Source organism: Podarcis melisellensis, assembly GCF_964234715.1.
Source record: "Podarcis melisellensis genome assembly, chromosome: 10".
NCBI classification, from domain to species: domain Eukaryota; kingdom Metazoa; phylum Chordata; class Lepidosauria; order Squamata; family Lacertidae; genus Podarcis; species Podarcis melisellensis.
Window position 1 is genome coordinate 74,765,090 of NC_138542.1, and position 16,447 is coordinate 74,781,536.

Genomic DNA, 16,447 nt, shown 5'->3' on the forward strand with positions numbered 1-16,447 from the left:
CTCCCCATGTTCCCAATTTTTTGGAAATGAAGTTGTAATGTTAACAAATGATAGTAATTCATGAGCAACTTTCATAATCCTCAATCAATGTTAATAAAGCAGCATGATTTTTAAAAGAATGATGTGCTGTCTGATCTCGTGCCCGTCTTCTCACGCAGGACTATCCTAAAATGACACTGAAAAGCGGATATTCAAGGCAAATAGAAAAACTGTACTTAGTGGAATATGTAGTACCTTGAATAAGTAGTATTAATTTACTTATTGCCTGAAGTTGTGTTTTTTCTAGAGAGGAATTTATTCCAGTTCACTCTCAAATATCATAATTATATGATGTCTTGGGGTGTTAGGAGAGCATTAGTTCCTTTGGTGGGGGTCATGTCATGCACGTTATGGGGTAATTTATCCATCAATGGTCCCCATCCTACACTCAGTTCCCACCTGTGGCTTCCAGAAGCTGTCAGGATAGAATAGGGGTCACAAGCCCAGGAATGGCTTCAACCGGCTGGCTAAACCAGGTGAGAATAGATGGTCTCAAATCCTTGGTGGGTTGGGGAATTTTGCTGCAGGTGAAGAAAGGCCCTAGTGGATGGAGAGGATGAGGACAACAGTGAATCCCACAGTCAAGAAGGCAGATTCTGCCCATTCTGCAGAGGAAAGTGAAGGGCAGATGGGGCTCATGGTCGGGGAAGGGAGCCCATTGAGAAGGAAAACTCTGGTCGTAATACTTTGCTGCCTCGTGAGTTATCTTCAGGAGAGGAAAAAGCTATGGAGGAAAACCTACACAAATCCAGAGTGGAGTCTCTAAGATGGTTGGATGGTGTCCTGCACACCTCCTTCCAGCCACTCCTGCAGTCAAGCTGGTGCCTAACATACTGCTCTGCTTTCCTTGGGACCATATAAGCCAGGCTGAGAAGGGGGTCTTGTTGTCTAGGCAGCCCTGAACCCCCAAACACACTGTCCAGGCAGTGCTGCTAACACAGAAGTTTCAGGCGGAGAGATGAGCTCAGATCTGTGTATTAAAGTCTCTCCGATGTGGAACAAGGAAAACAGAAGCACTATTTACATCATACATCTGGGAAGGGAGGTCCTCAAGAAGCAAAAGTAAACCTTCACTGCCTGGTGAGTTATCTTCAGGAAAAGAAAAGGCTATACAAATCCAGAGTGGAGTCTCTACGATAGTTGCATGGTGTCCTGCACACCTCCTTCCAGCCACTCCTGCAACCAAGCTGGTGCCTAACGTACTGCTCTGCTTTCCTTGGGACCATATAAGCCAGGCTGAGAAGGGGGTCTTGTTGTCTAGGCAGCCCAGGACCCCCAAACACACTGCCCAGAAAGTGCTGCTAACACAGCAGTTTCAGGCGGAGAGATGAGCTCAGACGTGTGTATCAAAATCTCTCCAATGTGGATGTGCTATTTACATCATATGTCACTGTAAAAGTATTCAAAATATTTGTCTTTTGAAGAAAAGACCACCAAGTATCGGATGGCCCCTTGAAAGCTAATGAAAGACTTGTGCCTGGAGGTTTTGGGGGTGCAGGACCAGGAAAGCTTCTGCCACCATGATCCTTCCAACTGGGATTCAGGCCTCATCATGTGACAGAAACTGCCCTCGTTGCTCTGGTTGATGATCTCCAATGCGCTAGAGTCTGAGGGGAAAGCTGTTTCCTGGTTCTGCTAGATCTCTCAGTGGCTTTGGAGACCTTTGGCCATGGTGTCCTACTGAACCCTCTAGGAGAGCTGGGGAAATGGTTATGCAGTGGTTCCCCTCCTTCCTCCTGGGCCATGTCCAGAAAGTGGTGTTGGGGGATGGCTGTTCTGACCCCTGGGCTCTCACTTGTGGGGTGCCTCAGGGCTCCATCCTCTCCCCCATGCTTTTTAATATCTATATGAAGCTGCTGGAAGAGATCATTGGGGTTTTGGGCTGGGTGTTCAGCAGTATGTTGGTGATACCCAGATCTTCTTCTTGTTTAAATCGGAATCAGTGAAGGTGGTGAATGCCCTGTGTTGGTGCCTGGAGGTGGTTTGAAGATGGATGGTGGCTAACAGACTGAGCTTGAATCCTGACAAGACAGAAGTACTGTCCCTGGGGAACAGGGGGTGGGATGGTGTGGGTGACCCCCTGGTCCTGATGGGGTAACTGTGCCCCTAAATAACCAGGTGCGCAGCCTAGGGGTCATTTTGGACTCACAGCTGACCATGGAGGCAGAGGTCAATTCTGTGTCCAGGGCAGCTGCCTAGCAGCTCCATCTGGAACGCAGGCCGAGACCCTCCTTCCCTGCAGACTGTCTCACCAGAGTGGTGCACGCTCTGGTTATTTCCAACTTGGACTACTGCTATGCGGTCTACATGGGCTACCTTTGAAGGTGACCCAGAAACTGCAACTGCATGGGAGCAGCCACCGAGACCACATATCACTGCCCTTAAAGGACTTTACCTGGCTCCCACCAGTTTTCCAAGCACGATTCAAACTGTTGGTACTGACCTTTAAGTGGCATGGCTGCATTTTCCAGGCATTGAAAAGTATTGATCTAATGCAGGCTTCCTGAAACTCGGCAGTTTCCTTTCTGCTGAGAGCTGGTGGTGGGATCAGTTGCTATGAGGTTATGAAGAACCTTTCTTGTTTTGAGGAACCAGATGAAGCTGGTTTAAACTGGAGTGAGCCAGGCTTGTTATCCAGTCCCAAGGTTCCTCTGACATTTAATGGAATATAAATTACAAGGCCGAAAGGCGCCTGGTCCCACTTCCTAGTCTTCTATTTCTCTACTCTGCTTGTGTGATTCTTAGTTGAGTGCTGTTTTGGTATGCTAAGTTAGGGTTTTATGTAAATTAAATTTTTGTATATATTGAATCCTATTATGCTTCTTTGCCTTCAGTAATAAAATTATTTGCTGGATGAGATCATTATGGAGCAGCAAGATCTGCAACCTAAAGCCCTCAACAGCCTCAGCCCTGTAGACCTGAAGGAGCATCTCCACCAAAATCGCTCAGTCTGGACAGGGAGGTCCTCCTTCGAAGGTCTTCTGCTGATCCCCCCCTGGGAGAAGCAAAGTTACAGGGAAGCAGGCAGAGGGCGAGGAAATGGGCAATATTCTGACATTTAGAAGACAGCTGAAGGCAGCCCTGTATCGGGAGGTTTTTAATGTCTGATGTTTTACTGTCTTTTCTTTGTACTGGAACCAGACAGTGGAAGAGAAACATAAAGATGGAGGCCTGAGAGAGAGGGAAAGGTTTCTGTGGCAGAAATGACTGGCAGAATCTGAGACCAGGGAGAAGAGTCGGTGGAAGAAGATTGGAAGAAATTTAAAGGCTATCTACAGAAATATCGTAAAATTAATGAATGTTAGGATGATGTTGGATAAAAAGTTAAGTGGTTTCTAGCTATAACGCTATAAGGAATATGAAAAAATGGATTATTAACAGGTAAAAATTTAATGTTATAATATTTTAAGATTAAAGACTAGGATAAACAAAGAGGGAAAGGATTTGCTGAACTAATAAATTGAATTGGAATACAAAAAAGGGAGGTGTGAGGAGGTCCGGGAAACAACCATATGAAAAATAAGTGATGGAAAGATGGAATTGTTTTTTAAGTATTTTTATTTTGTACTTTATTTTTGTAAAATCTTAATAAATATCTTTTTAAAAAAAAGAGAGAGGAAAAGGTTTCTGGCTGCTTCCTGGGTGGGATTGCGGAAACCAAGAGCCGCTTCTGAGAAGGCCTCCCCCCTCCCCTCTTCCCCTCGGGATTTCCTCTCCTCTCCAGGGGACCAGTGGGTGGACTGGGCAGAATCACTGCGTCTGGACAGGGCAGGGGCTTATGGGGTGGGAAGAGGATGGAGGTTGCAGGATGGAAGGGGGGGACTGGACCCCCCACTTTCCAGAGATCTGTCTCTGGTCGCCTTGAAGGGGTGGCCGATTCCTGGGTGGGAAGGAGAATCCCAGCGGGCGCCACCATGGAGAAGTCTCCCCAAAGACTGATTTCCTATCTCCCCCCCCCCATTGCTGCCCTTTCCTGCCCTAGGGATGCTCCCCCTCCCCACTTCCTCGACTCCCTCCCTCTGTCCCAGAGTCTCCCCTGCACCCAGAGGCCCCCCTTGGCGTGGCTCACTCCACCCCCCATCTTTCCACACCCCAAGATGCACAGAGTAGGAACAGGGGGGTCTCTATCCAGGCGTCCCTCATGCCCGTTAACCCTTTCATGGCCCGCCTTTCTCCATGCGGAGCCCACAGGGCCCCAGGGATGCCTACGCGGGGGAAACGGGATAAGGGGGCCCTCGTGGGGACCCCCTGCGTAGTTTCCCCATGTCCGCCGCTGCCAATGCGCCTAAGGGGCCAAGGAAAGCCCCCTTCGCAGCACGAGCGCAGGGATCCAGGCCCCACGGAAGGCGCTTTGGGGAGCTGGCGGGGGTCTCTGGGTCCTTTTGTCCCCTCCCCCCCCGCGAGCCCTTTACCTCTTTTCCCTCGCTACCGATTCTCCTTTCCTGCAACATCCACGGGGGGGGTCCCCTCCCATGACGCCCCGCCTTTCCTTTCCAAAGCGCGCTCCCCTAGAGCTACGGCGCAGAGCAGCAATCCGGCGCAGAAGCTCCACTTGCGGGAAAAGCAGGCAGTTTGGGGGGGGGGGCTCTCTCCCCTCATTTCGGAAACAGAAGCCGGATTGGAGGAGGAGGAGAAGAAATGGGTGCAACGGAGGGGTGGAGGGATTTGGGGTTGTGGGGGCGGGGTGAGAGGAGGATATACCGGGAAGGGAGGAATTGGGGGGGGGGGAGGAAGCAGATCCCGGCAATCCATTTGCAAAGCGGGGTCCCCCCTACAATGTTTACATTGCAAAATCCTTCCCTCCCCTTTCTTGACTCCAGAAAATCCTTTCTTGACTCCAGAATCCAGCATCGCAGACCCGTTTCATTCAGGCATAGAGATCTGCTCTTTGGACACGTCTGCTTGGATCATGGGGATCATCAATGGATCATATGGATCATCCATGATGTCATACCCGTCTCACGGAGGGGGGGGGCTCAGGAAGAATCTCCTGCCACGTGACTGGGGGAGTCAGGGGGCTGACGGGGGTCAGACAGGGCTGCTGTTTTGCTCTCCTTACTATTTCAGCTCAGGTTTTCCTGGCAGAAGTTCTATTTCATCAAGAAATGGGTGGATTCATTGAGGAAACGGGGCTAAGCGAAAGCATCCGTTGCAAAGAGGCAAATGTGTATACTTTGTTACCACCCAGGGAGTTGTGTTGCAAAGGCCATTTGCAGAAAGGCTCCTATTGTATCACCTGCGGCTACATGTTTTGGTCTTTTTGCGGAAATGTTTTCCTCGGGCTGAGATCATTTGGGGCTTTCAAGGTCAGCACCGACACTTTGAATGGTGATCAGAAACGGATCTAGAGCCAGTGAGGATTTCTTAGGACCCGTGTTCAGGGGCCAGCTGTTAGGGGGCCGTTCAGCTGCTGTCCAAAACTGAATGTATCCCTTGCCGGAAGTAATCCACAAACCTCTCCTACTCTGCCTTCTCGGGATGCCATTGGTGCGCGATGCTCCGTCTCTCGAGAGAGGGAGAGGCGTGAGTTGGGTGCGCTCGGCTTGCCAAGGGTTAAACGGAAACGAGCTGGATTCCTAGACAGGAGAGTAAGGCGGGGGGGGCAGGGTCCCCCAGAGCGAAAGCCCAATCCCTCCCTTTCCTGCAAGAAGTCGGGCGTGTGGGGGTCACGTTGGTTCGGCTCTGCAGAGGCTGCCTGGGGGCGCCTGCTGCGATCCGGTGAGTCTCCTCTCTCCCAGGATAGGGCCCATGGGGAGAGCGGGGGTCCCAGCGCTGCCTGGCGAGAGGGGGGCAAGTCAGGGCGCGGAGGGTCGCAGGAGGGCGGCAGCTCTGCTCTTCCTTTGCATGGATGCGCTGCTGGCCCCTTGGGGAGGGGTCTTGGGGCCAGGAACGGGGAAATGCATGCAGAGAAACCCCATTCAGATGTATGGATCATTCCCCTTTTACAACAGAGGTTGTAGGCGGATGGAAACATTCGGACATGAAATATACCCTGGTCCCTAAAACCTCACCTGTGCAAGGAGAAGGAAGGAAGGAAGGAAGGAAGGAAGGAAGGAAGGAAGGAAGGAAGGAAGGAAGGAAGGAAGGAAGGAAGGAAGGAAGGAAGGAAGGAAGGGAAGAGAAAGCGTTAAAAGGTGGCGTTAAAAGAGGAGGAGGCCTATCCGTGAAGGAGGAGGAGGACAGGGTGATGGGTGGCTCCTCTGCTCTGTCTCCCCTATAGGAGGGAGCCCTCTGGCCTGATCCTGAAGTAATAATAATAATAATAATAATTTATTATTTATACCCCGCCCATCTGGCTGAGTTTCCCCAGTCACTCTGGGCGGCTCCCAATCAGTATTAAAAACAATACAGCATTACATATTAAAAACTTCCCTGAACAGGGCTGCCTTAAGATGTCTTCTGAACGTCAGGTAATTCTTTATCTCTTTGACATCTGATGGGAGGGCGTTCCACAGGGCGGGCGCCACTACCGAGAAGGTCCTCTGTCTGGTTCCCTGTAGCCTCACTTCTCGCAATGAGGGAACCGCCAGAAGGCCCTCGGCGCTGGATCTCAGGCTCATTTTCTCCTCCAGTGCTTAGTGTTGGGGTGCATCCAAGGAATCCGTGTGCTGGGCAAACTCCAGTCCTTGGATCAGCATGAAACTGCGACCCGAGCTTCAGCAGCCTTCAGAAGCTGGGCATGCACACTCAGCAGAGTAAATGCACAACAGAAGTGGTTGGAGAGGCATATGTGAGCAGATTTACAAGCAGTTTATTCAACAGGAGAAGGGAATCATGTCTGCTCTCCTTCATGTCCAAAGCAAGACAGCATAAGCAAAAGCTATACAGTGGTACCTCAGGTTAAGTACTTAATTCGTTCTGGAGGTCCACACTTAACCTGAAACTGTTCTTAACCTGAAGCACCACTTTAGCTAATGAGGCCTCCTGCTGCTGCCACGCCGCCGGAGCACGATTTCTGTGCTCTTCCTGAAGCAAAGTTCTTAACCCGAGGTAATATTTCTGGGTTAGCGGTGTCTGTAACCTGAAGCATCTGTAACCTGAGGTACCACTGTACACAAAGAGAAGTTCCCAGCAAGCTGTGCTGGAGTGTAAACAGGCATGTGACACACAACAGTCATGCCTGTCCCTTAAGATGGAACAGAAATATTCTAACACTTAGTTCCTCCAGATGCAAGTGTGGCCTCTGAGATTGTGGGGGGTTGGACTAGATCCTTGGGGTGCCATCCACCTCTATAGTTCCATGAAAGCACCACTGGAGGTCTCACAAGCCAAGGCATTCAGAGCAGGACAGGTCCTGCTGGAAAGGAAACAACCAGTGCAACTGTTTTAAAACAGGAATCCAATGTGTTTGTTGTGGGGGGACTCAGTGGGGAGGGGTAGACCCCTGGATGCCGCCTTGATCTCCTGGGCAAAGAGGTGGGAGAGAAATGCCATTCATAAAGAGAGGCAGCCCAGCCAATCACCTGGCTGCTGCATTTTGGGCCAGTTCCCGAGTCGCCTTCAAGGCAGCTCTATACAGAGAGCGTTGCAACCATCCCATCTGGTGCAGAGCAGGGAGGACCAGGGCCATGTCCTCTCTGTCCCAAAAGGTCTGTGGGGTGGGGAACTAGCCTGAGCTGGACATGGGCCTCAAGCGACCATGATGGACCCAGGAGTGCCCTCAAGTATTCATGTCTGGGGAGGGGGAGCGTTAAGCAATGTAACATCATCATCATTACTGTTAGTTCCCTGCCCATCACCCGAATTTCCAAGAGCAGATTGCTAAATATAAAAAACAGCAATAAAAACAGTTGAAAACACATTACACTCATAGAAAGGCAGGTCCCAATTTATCTTCTTTTGAGTGCTGTCCTTTGACCCCACCCACATGTCATTTGGCCTCACCCACTTGGCCCTCAGGAGTTAGCCAATAAGGGAATAAATGGGCCCTGAAGTGGGGTTGGGCAGGAGAGCAACTCTTGAGGAGCCCTGAGTTAGGACCCCCACTATAACCCAATGCTCAGATAACACTCAGTACAAATGACTCACTTGTCAATCACAGTCCTGACTTCATTCCTTGATTGAAAACTCTGAAAGGCAGGAGCAACCAGGCTGATTCATCTCTCAGAAAGACCAGCAGTTCCCTGCACATTTTGCATGGCAACTTTCCCTCTAAGAGGGCTGGAGACTTACTGTATTTTTCTCTCCATAAGACACACTTTTTCCCTCCTAAAAAGGGGAAATGTGTTTGCGTCTTATGGAGGGAATGCAGGCGGGAGGCAGGCAGAAAACACCCCCAAGAGCCGCACATACGCTCCGTGCGGCTCTTGCAGGCTTTTCCCCGAGGAGGGAGGAGGGACTGACGTGGCCAGTCAGTCCCTTCTCCCTCCTCGTAGAAAAGCCCACAGGAGCTGTGCACCCTTTAAAGACCGTGTGGCTCTTGCTGGCTTTTGTGGGAGGTGGGGGAAGGGAGAGAGGGCAGCCCCTCAGAGCTCCCTTTAAAAATATTTTTTTTCTTGCATTCCCCTTCTAAAATCTAGGTGCGCCTTATGCTCAGGTGCATTTTATGGAGTGAAAAATACGTTTTCCTTCTCCTTTCTAAAGAAACTTCAAGAGTCTGGGTTGTGGTGCAGTCCAGAGCTGGCTCTTCCAAGACTCATACATACTTCCTCACGGAACATTTTTCTCTTCCAGGCAATAGGTCAGTTTTGTAACAGAATGATGTATTTGCTTTGTAGAATTTGCAAGGATCTCTAATTCAGACAGACAGAACTTGGCAGAAGATCAAGGGTTTCCTTCATCTCTCTTGGAGGCTTCCTGAGAGCACAATGGATGAGAAAAACTTAGCTGGCCCTGAAGCAGGAAGAGGCCATGCCATCAGAACTGGGAGCGGTGGGGGATTCTGGGGAAAAACTGTGCAGAAGATCCTGGGTGAGGAGGACACTCTTCGCTCAGAGGTGCAGAGCCAGCAGTTCAGGCAGTTCTGCTTCCAGGAGGCCAAAGGACCTCGAGAGGTTTGCAGCCGACTCTACAACCTTTACCATCAATGGCTGAAGCCAGAAAGGCACACGAAAGCTGAGATGCTGGACCTGGTGATCTTGGAGCAGTTCCTGGCTGTCCTTCCTCCAGAGATGGAGAGTTGGGTGAGGGAATGCGGAGCAGAGACCAGTTCTCAGGCGGTAGCCCTGGCTGAAGGTTTCCTCCTGAGTCAGGCAGAGGAGAGAAAGCAGGCAGAGCAGCAGGTGAGAGAGACTTTCCTCTGGATACTCCAAAGGGGCTCTGAACATGAGTGAGGGTATCTGAAAATTCTCCAACTTTTTTTGGAAAGCAGGCATTGAATGCTATCAGATTGCCCTTCAGTTTTTGCCTCTGCCATTCCTTTTCTAACTCTTCTTCATATTCTCTGTTTTGAATCTTTGTTGCTATTTCAGAGACAGGATCTGTTTGCAGAAATGGGCCCAGATTCCTCTGAGACCAAAAGGATTCTGTTGGACACGAGAGTAAGGCTGCTGGGTAACGAAGGAGTCCGTTCTCCGTTTGGTCCCTTTCTGTGGATATCAAAACGAATCCATGGGTTCTTGTCATCTTTTTTTGGGGGGGGAGACACTTGGGGCCAAGAGCACCAAGGAGGGAGATGTATTTTTAACCCAACTAAATTATGAAATGGGTCCAAATGTCCAGATGCACTCAGAAGGTGAGACTTTTTGGAGAGCAGCTGCACTCCTGGCTTCCCACTTACCTCTGTCTCTTGCAGGTGACCAGATGATGCCAGCAAGACCTCCTCTTCCATCTATTCCTGGAGGGGAAGAAGCAACGGCTGTGGAAGCAGCTCAGGTAGAGGGAGGGAGCCCTGTGGGGAAGGGGGCTAAGGGGTGGGGCAGCCAGGGTGCCTCTGGCCCCCAAGGAATCTCTCTCCTCCTCTTGGCTTCTGTCCAAGCTTCTCTGAAGGCATCTTTGTCAAGGGCAGCTTGGACAGAAGCCAAGAGGCTGGGAATACCATTCGAAAAACTTAATGTGCTGAGAATAAGGAACAGCCACCTTGCCTTAACTCACCTTCTGAAGGTCAATAAGATCATTCATAAGTCATTGTTGTTTTATTTCTAGAGTTATCATTGAATGCTAAAATAGACTTCTAAGCAGTTCAAAAAGCCTAAAAAACAGTTCCCAGGATTCACCTATCCTGTTACATCAGTTGCACAATGGGGTTTTCCCCACCTTCCCCTCCCCTCCATTCCCCCAGTGCACTTCTTGAAGTTGTCTTTAGGGCATCAGAAGGGTCCCCCCCCCCCCGAAGAACAGGACATGGGGAGCAGAGAGGGGATCCTTCCATCTGGCACAGACAGAAGGATTTTAAGAACACAATGAAGAGTTCCTTCCATTTACACAAAGATTAATGTCCATCACTAAATCACACAAGAAAAGAATTCCACTGAGACATTAAAAGCAGCACCCACAATTAAAACGTGCAGCAGGACGATCTCATTGAAACAAAACACCATTTAATGAGCAGAAAGAAACAGCAATGTGTAGCAGATAATCTTTATGCTCTCTAAAGAGGACCTCTTCATTTCTCTCTTAGGGTCCAGTGTGCTTTGAAGATGTCACTGTTCATTTCACAGACGAGGAATGGGCATTGCTGGATCCTGACCAGAGAGCTCTGCATAAGGAAGTCATGGAGGAGAATCATGGGATCATGGCCTCTCTCAGTAAGGTTCCCTTCTGGATCCTAACCTCTCTTTGGAAATTCCATGCATATCTCTCTATGATAAGGCTCCCTGGTTTCAATGGAGGTCAACAGGGCCACTTGCAGCATCTAGGATTCTAATACCCCCAAAATTGACCTTAAATGAAGGGCTATCAGCATGTTTTGACCGTGGACATGATGAAGCCAGCATAGACCTTGCTGAGAATGGAGTGGGAACATGCTGGGAATTTGAGGTTAGGAAAGCACATCTTTGTTTGACACTGTCCTGCCTTGTATTGCCCAAAATCTTCCTGACACAGAGCTTGTGGAAGGCATTGGGGGGGTTTTCTGATGGTTGTAATTGTTCACAATTCACTTCACAAAGCAGCTTGCTCAACACGCAGTCCTAGTAGACCTTCATCTTGGTATTGAACGGTTGGTATTCGCCCATACTCTTTTGGAGAGGTGAGCAGTTGCCGTAACTGCCTCACCAGTACACTTGTCCCGGTCAGCATCAATGAAGAGGTTGTTGGTTTCTTAGGTAGACACAATCATCCACCACCTCCAGTGTCTGAAACTCGCATGGTTCTAGGCGCATTTCACAACAGGGAATGTCATAGACACGAGCAGTTTCTGAGCTCTGAGTGCAGAACTGCACCTAGGATTTCAGATTAAAACTGCAGAGTGGAAGGAAAGAAGGACCTTTTTCTGCCTCCCCACTTCCAGCTACTCTTTGAAGACTGAAGGAGAGACCTTTAAAAATCAGGGGGGTGGGCAGGGGAAGGACTAGACCATGTGAAAAATGAACATGTTATTTTAGCTGCTGTTCATTCCTTTTCAGCTTTGTATTTTTGTCAGAAGAGAGTGCATATGGACATTCCATTTTTGAGCCCATAACCTAGGTTTAAGGTCCTCTTTATGTCCTAGCTGTCCTATCTCTGTTTCTAACACTGACCACCTCTAGTGTGTGGTCAGCAGTGTTGATGTATGGAATTCTTCCTCTATCACAAGGGTTAGAGATCAATATTCAATACACTGGGACTCCATTTCTTCCGGCAGCTCTAATCCATTTCTTTTGTCATTGCAGGTGGTGGTGATTCGGAAATAGAGAGAGAGGATGCCCATGACAGAATCCACACAGTGGAGAAGCCATTGCTACTCTTGGAGTGTGGAGAGAGCTTCAGTCACAGCTCCCATTTGACTACCCACCAAAGAAATGCTATTGAGAAGGAACCCTCTCAGTTCTCTGAATGGGGAAAAACTCTCTGTTGGAATGAAAGCCTCACTTCACAGGAAATAATTCACACAGGGGAGGACCCACTGAAATACTTGGAATGTGGAAAGAGCTTCAGTACGAGTGCACATTTCATTTCACATCAAATAACTCACAGCAGGGAGAAACCCTATCAGGGCTTGGATTGTAGGGAAAGCTTTAATACAAACACAACCTTCCATAAACACCAGAGAATTCACAGGGGGGAGAAGCCATTTGAATGCCGAGAGTGTGGAAAGAGCTTCAGTCAGAGCACCCATCTCACAGCCCATCAAATAATTCATACAGGTGAGAAACCCTATCAGTGCTTGGAATGTGGGAGGAGCTTCAATCACAGGGCGAATCTCATGGCCCATCAAAGAATTCACAGTGGTGAGAAACCCTATCAGTGCTCAGAATGTGGGAAGAGTTTCACTGTGAGCTCCGGTCTCACTTCCCACCAAAGAATTCATACTGGGGAGAAACCCTATCAATGCATGAGCTGTGAAAACAGCTTCAGTCAGAAGGCAAGTCTCATTTCCCGTCAAAGAATTCACAGTGGTGAGAAACCCTATCAGTGCTTGGAATGTGGGAAGAGCTTCAGTCGGAAGCAAAATCTCACTTCCCATCAAAGAATTCACAGTGCTTGGAACATGGAAAGAGCTTCTGTAAAAGCGCCCATCTCGCCACCCATCAAAGCATTCATACCGGGGAGAAACCCTATCAATGATTGGACTGTGGAAAGAGTTTCCTCCAGAGAGCCAATCTCACTCCCCACCAAAGAATTCACACAGGGGGAAAACCATATCAGTGCTTGGAATATGGAAAGACCTTTAGTCACCGTGCCAGTCTCATGGCACACCCAAGAATTCACAGTGGTGAGAAACCATATCAGTGCTTGGAATGTGAAAAGAGTTTCTGCCAGAAAGCCAATCTCACTTCCCACCAAAGAATCCACACAGGGGAGAAACCCTATCAGTGCTTGGAATGTGAAAAGAGCTTTGGTAAGAGGACCAAGCTCATGGCCCATCAAAGAATTCATACAGAATTCATAAAATCATAGAATTTTAGAGCTGCAGGAGACCCCTGGGTCATCTAGTCCACTGCAGGGCTCTCAACTCAAGCATCCATGACATATTGCCTTCAAACTTCTCCTAACAAACCTCCAAGGAAGGAGAGTCCACAACCTTCCAAAGGCGTCTCTAATTTGAAACCACTGATTTGGGTGCCAGCCTCCAGAGCTGGTGAAAAGAAGCTTGTTCAATCTTCCACCTGACAGCCCTTCCTGTTATAATAATAATAATAATTTATTATTTGTACCCCGCCCATCTGGCTGGGTTTCCCCAGCCACTCTGGGCGGCTTCCAACAGAAATGAAAAATACACTAAAATGTCACATATTAAAAACTTCCCTGAACAGGGCTGCCTTCAGATGTCTTCTAAATGTCAGGTAGTTGTCCATCGCCTTGACATCCGGTGGGAGGGCATTCCACAGGGCGGGCGCCACCACCGAGAAGGCCCTCTGCCTGGTTCCCTGCAACTTGGCCTCTCGCAGGGAGGGAACCGCCAGAAGGCCCTCGGAGCTGGACCTCAGTGTCCGGGCAGAACGATGGGGGAGGAGACGCTCCTTCAGATATACTGGACCAAGGCCATTTAGGGCTTTAAAGGTCAGCACCAACACTTTGAATTGTGCTCGGAAACGTACTGGGAGCCAATGTAGGTCTTTCAAGACCGGTGTTATATGGTCTCGGCGGCCGCTCCCAGTCACCAGTCTAGCTGCCGCATTCTGGATTAGTTGTAGTTTCCGGGTCACCTTCAAAGGTAGCCCCACGTAGAGCGCATTGCAGTAGTCCAAGCGGGAGATAACCAGAGCATGTACCACTCTGGCAAGACAGTCCGCAGGCAGATAGGGTCTCAGCCTACGTACCAGATGGAGCTGGTAAACAGCTGCCCTGGATACAGATTTGACCTGTGCCTCCATGGACAGCTGTGAGTCCAAAATGACTCCCAGGCTGCGCACCTGGTCCTTCAGGGGCACAGTTACCCCATTCAGGACCAGGGAATCCTCCACACCTGCCCGCCTCCTGTCCCCCGAAAACAGTACTTCTGTCTTGTCAGGATTCAACCTCAATCTGTTAGCCGCCATCCATCCTCCAACCGCTTCCAGACACTCACACAGGACCTTTACCGCCTTCACTGGTTCTGATTTAAAAGAGAGGTAGAGCTGGGTATCATCTGCATACTGATGAACACCCAGCCCAAACCTCCTGATGATCCCTCCCAGCGGCTGCATGTAGATGTTGAAAAGCATGGGGGAGAGGACAGAACCCTGAGGCACCCCACAAGTGAGCGGCCAGGGGTCTGAACACTCATCCCCCCCCACCACTTTCTGAACACGGCCCAGGAGGAAGGAGCGGAACCACTGTATGACAGTGCCCCCAGCTCCCAGCCCCTCAAGACGGTCCAGAAGGATGTCATGGTCGATGGTATCAAACGCCGCTGAGAGATCCCGCAGAACTAGGAAACAGCTCTCACCTTTGTCCCTAGGCCGCCGGAGATCATCAACCAGTGCGACCAAGGCAGTTTCAGTCCCATGATGAGGCCTGAATCCCGACTGGAAGGGATCCAAATGGTCCGCTTCTTCCAGGCGTGCCTGGAGTTGTTCAGCAACCACTCGCTCAATCACCTTGCCCAAGAATGGAAGGTTTGAGACTGGGCGATAATTGGCCATCGTGGCCGCATCTAAAGATGGTTTTTTAAGAAGCGGTTTGATAACCGCCTCTTTCAGCAGGTCTGGGAAGGCTCCCTCAGATTCAGAATGAGTTATCCGCCACTGGCGCTCTAGCCGTCTCAACGATTGTTTCATTGCCCTCAGATCCGTGGAAAACCACGGGGCTCTCCGGGCTTCATGCAATCGGAGAGGGCGCTTCGGAGCCAAACAGTCAATAGCCCTGGTTAACTCCACATTCCAGCGGGCCACCAGGGAATCGGCTGAAAGGTCATCAACATGGGATAAAGCATCCCCTACCACTCTCTGGAAACCATTTGGATCCATTAAGTGGCGGGGGCGGACCATCCGAATCGGTTCCACCTCCCTGCAGAGGGGATGGGTCGCAGAGAAGTCTAGTTGCACCAGGAAGTGGTCTGACCATGGCACTTCTTTCGTTTCACTTTTACTTAGTGTTAGATCACCAACATCCGTAGAGGTAAACACCAGGTCCAAGGCATGTCCGCGGCTATGGGTTGGGCCAGACTTATTCAGGGACAGCCCCATGGAGGCCATGCTTTCCACGAAGTCCCGAGCTGCCCCTTGTAAGGTCGTGTCGGCATGGATGTTAAAATCCCCTAGGACGACCAAGCTAGGTGTCTCCAGGAGAACATCCGCCACGACCTGAAGCAGCTCGGGCAGGGAATCCTTGGTGCAACGGGGAGGTCGGTACACCAAAAGGAATCCTGTACTGCCCCTATTGCCCAACTTCCAGAACATGCACTCAGAAAACTGGGTCTTCCCAATAGGACGCCTGGTGCAAACTAATGACTTCCTAAAAATCACTGCAACCCCCCCCCTCCCTGCCCACATGGCCTGGGTTGCTGTGCGTAAGAGAAACCTGGTGGACAAGCAGCGGCAAGGACAGGCCCATCTGCTTCATCCAACCAAGTCTCTGTTACACATGCCAGGTCAAGTCCTCCATCCATGATCAAGTCATGGATGGCAGTGGTCTTATGAATCATTGACCTGGCATTGCACAGCAACACTTTCAGGTCATGTGGGTATCCCTTGCTGATTCTAGTATTCATCCGGTCAGGACCAGACCCAGAGGCAGGGATAGTCCTCAGACAACGACTAAACCTGCCTCCTCTGCAATGACATGGTCTGGTCTTAGCGTAACTCCTCCTCCTACCCATGATCACTGAGATCGGTTGTCCCAGTGCATTCCCCCCTGTGAAACATATCCCAGCCATTTTGTGGGCTGGGGCCCATTCCCCGGCAGCCCTGACCCCTCCCCTTAAGAGCAAAATAACCCCTTCTGTTCCTCAGAAGGCTTGGTTTCCCAACCCTTAATTGTCTTGCTCACCCCCCTCTGCACACCTTCCAGCTTGTCAAAATCCTTCTTAAACTGGGGCACCCAGAACTGGACACAGGACTCCAGGTGTGGTCTGAACAAGGCAGAAGAAAGTGGGGCTGTTACTTCTCTTGAGCTGGACACTTGAGTTCTTTGGACACAGCCTAGAATAACAGCCTTTTTTGCTGCTACATCATACTGTTGACTCATGTTAGTCTAAGACCCCTTTTCCACATGTACTACTGGCAAGCCCGGTATCCCCCATCTTATATTTGTGCAGCTGATTCTTCTTGCCTAAGAGCAGATCTTACCTTTCTTCTTACTGAAATTTATTGGATGCCTTGATATACCACCTGTTTCTTCAAGAAGCTCATTGTGGTCTTAAGTCGTTCTCCCCCTCATTGTTTAATCCTGACAACAACCCTGTGAG

The 16,447-nt window shown here is 49.9% G+C and overlaps 3 protein-coding genes across 6 annotated transcripts in view; 1 reads left to right on the forward strand and 2 right to left on the reverse strand.

Annotated features, from left to right (window-relative positions):
• The window catches only part of LOC309378580 (uncharacterized protein), a 163,702-nt gene that overhangs the window by 89,505 nt on the left and 57,750 nt on the right, over window positions 1–16,447 (reverse strand). The gene's annotated exons all lie outside the window — the stretch shown is intronic.
• The window catches only part of LOC309378673 (uncharacterized protein), an 89,050-nt gene that overhangs the window by 3,310 nt on the left and 69,293 nt on the right, over window positions 1–16,447 (reverse strand). For 2 of the 4 annotated variants that reach the window (XM_081927186.1, XM_081927185.1), the window contains exons 1-2: window positions 4,452–4,538; window positions 439–579 (exon numbers count right to left, since the gene is read on the reverse strand). The exons of the other annotated variants lie outside the window; for them this stretch is intronic. The gene's annotated coding sequence lies outside the window, so the exon portion shown is untranslated. Of the gene's footprint in view, window positions 1–438; window positions 580–4,451; window positions 4,539–16,447 lie in introns of those variants that run through there. 4 annotated transcript variants of the gene reach the window in all.
• LOC309379838 (uncharacterized protein) lies at window positions 4,918–13,009 on the forward strand (the record flags this gene model as incomplete). Its single annotated transcript, XM_081929302.1, has 6 exons — window positions 4,918–5,757; window positions 8,757–9,260; window positions 9,450–9,531; window positions 9,773–9,852; window positions 10,598–10,724; window positions 11,790–13,009. The coding sequence occupies exons 2-6, from the start codon at window positions 8,847–8,849 to the stop codon at window positions 13,007–13,009; spliced, it is 1,923 nt and encodes a 640-aa protein (XP_081785428.1). The 5' UTR covers window positions 4,918–5,757; window positions 8,757–8,846.